At 31.9% G+C, this 7,497-nt stretch overlaps 1 protein-coding gene across 1 annotated transcript in view; it reads left to right on the top strand.

Moving 5' to 3' along the window:
- ABCA13 (ATP-binding cassette, sub-family A (ABC1), member 13) overlaps positions 1-7,497 on the top strand; it is a 436,597-nt gene that overhangs the window by 177,323 nt on the left and 251,777 nt on the right. Inside the window, exons 28-29 of the mRNA XM_004676530.2 lie at positions 71-184; positions 6,745-6,835. Of these exons, the coding sequence (XP_004676587.1) occupies positions 71-184; positions 6,745-6,835 (205 nt within the window). The remainder of the gene's footprint in view (positions 1-70; positions 185-6,744; positions 6,836-7,497) is intronic.

Here is a 7,497-nt window from a genome sequence, read left to right as displayed (position 1 = left end):
TCCTTTCAAGTGAAGTATGCTGAAGAGTTTTCATAACTAGAGACATATTCAAGTATGCTTTACTTTGCAGGCTAATTATACCTTTCATTTCGTGGACAAACTGAAGAGTTTATCAGAAATACTGCTGAAAATGTCCAACATTTTTCAAAACAGTGGAAGTGGTCAGATGATCAACCAGCTACAGGTGAGTGGGGATTCTCTTCTCACTAAAGGCTGGAGAACCCCTCTATTTGGGTAAATTAGAAATCCCCTTTGTAAGAGTCTACATAATCCCTGGGGCATGGTCTTCTAGTAACATTGATGTAAAATTGGTATGTGTGAAAACATTTTGTAAACTATTAAATTTTTACAAAACAATTAATAATGTTGTAAGGATAATGAACAATTATTAACATTTAACTGTGCTTTAAATTCTATATTATATATAGGTCTGAAATGCTTTATTATATTGTATGTATGTATGTAATTGAATAGTACAACTATAATTCTATAGGATGCTTCTTTAGGTGATTTGCCTACTTTTAAACTGTGGGTCTCCTACATCATCAATTTTCATTCCCTAATACTCTATTGATAAATTAATGTATTTCAAAAAATGTGGGCAATGGTTTAAATGGCCCAACTCCTTCAGAGTGTGACAATTATTTACTATAAAACTTCAATAAATATAGATCACATAATAATGGGGGAAAATTGTGTAACTATAACCTTACCTAGAATCTGACAGTATGAAAAAAATTGTCTGCATTTTTATGCCTTTTGGCTTATTTCTTATTCACCATAGAATAGACCAAGTTGTTTCATAACAGAAACACAGAGCCAGCTCATCTGGGTTTGATTCCCAGACTTGACCTTTACTTTTGGATGGTTTTAGGTTGATCACTGACCTTCTCTGTGAAGGGAGGAAATAATAGTAATTTGTTCCTGGTCATGGACAGATCTGAGATGCTCATTCTCATGGCCACAGCTTTATGTGTGATAGTGTTACTGATAATCTTTAACTTGCTTGTTTATGACTAAGTTTAACTTTTTGGTTTTAATTTTTTATTCATGTTGTTATTGAGGTAACAATGGTTGAAAACATTGTATATGAATTGGGAGTACAGATTTATACCTCTTCAGGTGTGTGTTACAACATGCTCATGCCAAGACACACATAATCCTCTTCCATAGTCCATTGGGCTCCTTTTCTCCTTTGCTCCCCAGCTCTTACCTTTCCTCTGTGGTGCTTTTAATTCTACAGTTAGATTTCTAGGTTTTGTTTTGTTCTCTAGTCTACATATGAATGAAATTAACTGGCATTTGTCTTTCTTCTTCTGACTATGTCATTTGGCATTAAAACCTACCAGTTCCGTCCATGTTATTGCAAATGGCAAGATTTCATCTTTTCATATAGTTGAATATCTTATTTTGTATAAATATACACAATCCATTCATCTTCCTAATCCATTCATCTTCTATTGAACACTTAGTTTGTTTCCATAGCTTGGCTATCATAAACATTGCTACAATGAACATAGGAATGCATATACCCCTTCAAATTCATGTTTTTTGAGAACAGACATCATGATAGACCACAAATAAGTGTCGATGAATTCACAAAGATCAAAATTACTTCAAGTATCATTTCTGATTATAATGGCATGAACTCACAGAAAGAAACAGGGTAGATTTATGACAGGGGTTACTGGGTTTTAAAGCGATATATTTTAAAAATGTTGAGAAACTTCCATGCACTTTTCCATAGGGCCATCCATCCACTCACCTGCAAGTGTTATGTAAGGGTTTCCTTTTCTCCACACCCTTGTTTCTTGATGTGGGCCTGTATTGCTGTAAGCACCACTCTTAGAACTGTTTTCTTTGATTCTCATAGGTTTTGAACACAAGCTTCCATTTGGTATCCTGTGTCTTTATTTTAATTTCTTTCTAACTAATATTTTAATTTGTCTTGTGATTTCCTTTACAACCAAATAGTCATTCAATAGTGTAGTTTCATGTCATTATAATCAGAAATGATACTTGAGATAATTTTGATCTTTATGAATTTATTGGTACTTTTTTTTGTTGCCCATTATGATGTCTATTTTCAAGTATCCTTGAATGGAATGTGTAGTAAGCTTTTGGGGGGTTGCATAAAGCACTCTATTATATGCATCTGTCCCAACTTCCCATTTAGGGTTGTTTCTTTGTTGATTTTCTATCTGGTTTTATGGTCCATTGATAAGAGGGGGTGTTGAAGTCCTCTTTAATGTCAATAATGCTGTCAATATTGTAAGTTCTCTTAGTCACTGCCTTATATATTTCAGTGCTCTTTTGTTTGGTGCATATATGTTGAGGAATGTTATGTTTACATGATGGATTTATGATTTACAATTACATAATATCCATTCCTGTCTCTTGTTACTTAGTTGCATTTTATCCAGTATTACTATGTATGTCTGCCTTTTTTGTGTTCCTTTTCCTTGTAGGATTGCTTTCCAGTCTTCAATTGGAATCAGCATTTAAAATTGAGGTACATAGAATCTCATGAAGACAAGAGAAGTTTGGATTTTTGGTTTTTGATCCAACAAACAACTCTGTGCCTTTTAAATGATGAATTTCAGTCATTAACATTTATAGAGATCACTGAAATATAGTTGCCATTTTACTTTATTGTCTGGTTAATTTTGCTGTTTGTCCCTATCCATTTTTGTTTCTTTAGTTCTCTTCCATGGTAATTTGATAACTTCCATCTGTACAGTGTTTGCACTTCATATTTATTTTTCTCTAGGCTCTTGGTTTTTAATATTACCCTGTGGCTTATATATAGTATTGTATACTTGTAATCTTCTTAATCTCATTCTGGGTTAATTCTATCAAACTCTACTTTAATTCCCCTCCTCTCTATATAAATATTTCTTAATGAGATTCTCTTTCTTTTATAATAGACCTTTTATTACTTCTTACAAAGCCAATTCTTAGAAGAGAATTTATTATTTCAGTTGTTGTTTGTCTGTAAAACTATCACTCCTCCAAATTTGTTTTAGCCTGAGTGTGAATTTCTTGGTGTGAGGCCTTCTTTGTTTTTATTTTTTTATTTATATCTATTTTACATCATTGTTATTTTTTGAGGCTTTATTTATGTAGAGTTTTGAATATCAATCACTCCCTCTGACCCATTGATAAATCTGCTTATAATTTTGTGGGGTTTCCCTTGTATGTGGTTCCTTGATTTTTCTAGCTATTTTTAGGATTTTTTTTTATATTGAATTTTTGGCATTTTAATTTTATATTGTTTTGATATACATCTGTTTGAGTTTGGTTTGGATGAAACTCTTTGAGCTTCATGTATCTGTTTGTATTTCCTTCCCTTCCTTCCCTAATTTGATGAAATTGCCTACTATTATTTCCTCAAATAGCATTTCTGTCTTTTTCTTTTGGAATCAATATGATAAAAATCTTGTTCCTTTTGATAGAGTATCATAAGTCTCTTAGATGGACTTCAGTTTTCTTCACTCTTTTTTTTCTTTCTGCTGGTCTTTGAGTATGATTTCCACTACCTTATCTTCCATCTCGCTTATTTATTTCCCAGTTTCACAGAGTCTACTGTTAAGCCCTGCTATTGTATTTGTTATTTCAGTTATTGCATTCTTAATCTCTTTGGTTTCTCTTTGGAACTTTTTCATGTTTTATCTGTTCTTATTGTCTTTCTTCTTTTGTTCATTCATTATTTTCTTAATTTCAGCAGATTCCCAAGCTGTGAGCCAGCCCGAAGTTCACTCAAGGGGAATCTTGGATTAATTTATTTTATTGTTTGAACAAATCCTTCGAAGCTCTGTTTGTAGCACAAATAGTTATAGTGCAAATTGAGTATTTCTTTTTTTTGTTTCTTTTCTTATATTTATTTTCTGCATACTGTTTACATATAAATATACATACAGACATACATTCATACAAACATACATACATAAGAGGAATGAAGAATGCTAAGGAAGCTGTTACCACTTTAACAAAATTATATTTATTTTTTCATAACTTTTTCTTGTTTCTGTTTCTTTGTGTTAGGCAATGTACCACAGAGCTAAATAAGCTAAATTCCCTGTAAGCTTCTTGTTGGCTATGGCAATAATGCTTGCGTACTCTTTATTTCTTCTCTACTTTATCCCTTACATCACCTTGTCCCTTTGCTTCCCATCTTTCTCTTACGTAGAGCCCTCAAAATGCATGTTGATGTTCACTGATTTTTAAAGTGTTTTACGTGATTGAATTGTGTTGCTTTGTAAATGTTCAGTTGTTTTTATTATTCTGATTTACCTTGCTATGTATAGTACTTTCTAACTTCCTCCATTTTGCTGAAAATGATTGCATTTCATCTTATGTAGTTCAGCAAGCTGGATAGTTTATGATATGGCTATACCATAACTTGTCCATCCATTCATCCATTAAGGGACATTTAGAGTCTGATAACTCTGACTAAAACCTCTAACATAAATAAAAGTGGTGACAATAAGCATCCTTGATGGATGCCTATCTTAAGGGAGAATATTTCAGCATTAATTATTATATTGACTGTTGATTAGTGATATGTGACCTTTATTATATTGATATATGCCCTTTATTATATTGAGGTAGGTTTTTTTTTATTACCACGCTGTTTAGATTTTTTAAATGGATGCTGAATCTTATAAAAAGCTTTCAATATATCTAAATTCATTCAATTTTGATTTTGTGAATATTTATTGCACGAAGTAATTTACATTTATTAATACCCCTTGTATCCATGAGATAAATCTCACTTGGTCATGGTCTATAAATGTTGTACTAAACTGTTGAATTCAATTTCCTAGTATTTTGTTGAGGATTTTTCCATTGATGCTCATCAGAGATATAGGTCTATACTTTTCTTTTGCTACCTTTATCTGGTTTCATTATTGGCATTATAAAGTGTATTAGGGAGAAATATCATTGTATTTTCAAAAAAATTTTATCAAGGTGGGTGTTAGTTATTATTTATAACTAGGTTTGATAAAATTCATTTGTAAAGCAGTCAAATACTGAGATTTTGTTTATGGAATATTTTTTAAATTACTGTTTTAATTTCCAATATGATGAGATTTTTTAATTCATCTGGTTTTTCCTGGGTTAGTCTTGCTAGACTATAAGGATGACAGAAAAACATAGGAAAATGTTGAAGTGAACTTTGTTTATAATAGATAACAACGTAGTATAACACACAAAGGGATAGGGGATTAGATGTGACTGTGTAGATGTCACTATGACTGGGTTGATTTTTAAATATAGGAATAAAGACTTTTTCTATGTTGGGACAGATATAAATAGTTTAGACTTTGATAAGAAGTCCATCACAATTACAATTACATATTACATGTGACAAATTGAGATTCTACAAAGCATATAATAAGGTGACGGAGAATGCCTAATTTGGCCTTAAGAATCAGGGAGTTTCTTGGTAAGAAACTGTTAACTAAGTACTGTTTACAACATAGTCATGTTAGAAATTAAGTCCCATATTCATACACTTGAACTTTTAATCTTAGAGGAGAAAATGTGGTGAATTGTGTCCATTTTGTAGCACTTGCACGAAGGTCAGGGAAAGTTTGTGATGTCCTGACGTTGACAGAAGGTGACACCTAGACCTGCTAACAGAGGAAGCTGCTAGTGCTTTTGTTAATAATGGCATCTGACTTCCTTTAGTCAGTTAAAAATAGCATCCCCTGGAGACGTTGAGATCAAATAACTAACATATATGAAACATCCAATACAATATTTCACAAATATCCAAAGCCCAATACAAAAAGGTAAATTATATTTTATAACAGTGAATGCCATGGTTTTATAATGAAGTCCTAGTACCCTTAGATCAGAACTGATAATATCACATATAAATAAATGAATATAAGAAGTGAAATAATAAATGCACAGGGATAAGTTATTTGTGATTTCTTTATTTGAAGTTCTCAAGTTATAAAGTTGTGCATTAGACACAATAGAGAATGGTTAAATATACTTCAGTGAAGTGACAAACCCTAAATTTGTCCCCACACAGATATTCTGTCTACATAATCCGGGATTGATGCTATAACATCAGTTTTCACTATATTGTGGAAAGTAGGATGTTATAAATGTGTGGTGATAGAATGCAAGTAAAAGCAGGCCAACTACAAAATAAAGACATGGCATTTCATTAATTTGATTAAAATAATTCTGAAGAACTCTCCAAAGTAAGGCCATTGGCAAATAAGGCGAAGAATTAGAACATCAGTAATGAAAGAAGAATAATACAGATGTTGATGTGAAAGGGGTATTTCCAAAGATGAGGATTTGAATAATGAAGGATTAAAGAGATGGTTTGAGAAAACACTGAAAGCATTCGTCCCGTCTTTTATAGCAGTGAGCCTCTTTCTGTAAAGATGCTGGGAAACTAGGCAATGAGCTAGGCAATGTAGAGTCACTATATAGTTTTGCTAGAAAATTTGTCAAAAAGTCAGTATTTTTTCATTCTTTGTTTTCAGTGTTGATGGATAATTATAACTACAATCTAAGCTGAAGTTTTAAATTTTTCATTGAAAAATAAAATCATAAGCAATTATTATCCATTATGTATTGTGAAGTGTACAGAACTTCCTTAATTGAATTCAGTATTGTGCATTTTTTCTAATATGCTAAAAGAAATATACATAAAAAGTATGTTTGGTAAGTAACAATGATGTGATTATTTTTTTAAACTGTTTTATTTTCCTTTAGGAAACACTGAGAATCAAATTTATAAGAAACTTTATTGAAAGCAAGTTACACATTGATGTAGAAACGCTGATTGAAAAGCTCCAGGTGTACGGTAAGTAGAGGGCAAAGGTCTCACTGTCCCAGTAGCTTGCACTGGGATCCTCACCACTTGGCCACAGTTTCTAGATGATGTAAACAAGTCACTCTTTTCTGATTTCTTATCTACAAAATGAAGGGCTTAAACAAGAATTTTCCAAAATATATGCATGTCTGAAGTTTTCAGATTTGCTCACTCAAGTCTTGCATTTAAAGAATGTATTTTAAAATGCAAGATTTCAATATAGGGGTTATTACTTGCAAAGTATATTTATAGAATAAATTGCTATTACTGACTTAATAGTCGAAAGCAATTACATTGATTTGGAAAAGTAGAACTCAGATAAGAGTGTATCTGTTAACAAACATTTATTGTATGTTCATAATTAATTCATAAATTCATTTAGCTATTCAACTACCATGTTCTGAACACAAGAATCATAAAAAAATCATACACTGTTATGACTAGATAAATATTGTGTAATTTCAAGCTAGTTTACACATTATAGTAATGTTTTCCTTTTCTTTCTTACAATATTTTCCATTCCATAGGGTTTTATATCTCTTGCTTTAACTGGTGACATTTGCTGCCTATTCCTCCTGCCCCAATCGTGCTAACATTGTCTTCACTTGGGATCCATTTCCTGGGAGACTAAGGAGATCCTCTCTCTCTGCTCC

This window comes from Condylura cristata, unplaced genomic scaffold (assembly GCF_000260355.1).
Source record: "Condylura cristata isolate star-nosed mole 26May11 unplaced genomic scaffold, ConCri1.0 scaffold00004, whole genome shotgun sequence".
Taxonomy (NCBI): domain Eukaryota; kingdom Metazoa; phylum Chordata; class Mammalia; order Eulipotyphla; family Talpidae; genus Condylura; species Condylura cristata.
This window is presented reverse-complemented; position numbering and strand designations above follow the sequence as displayed.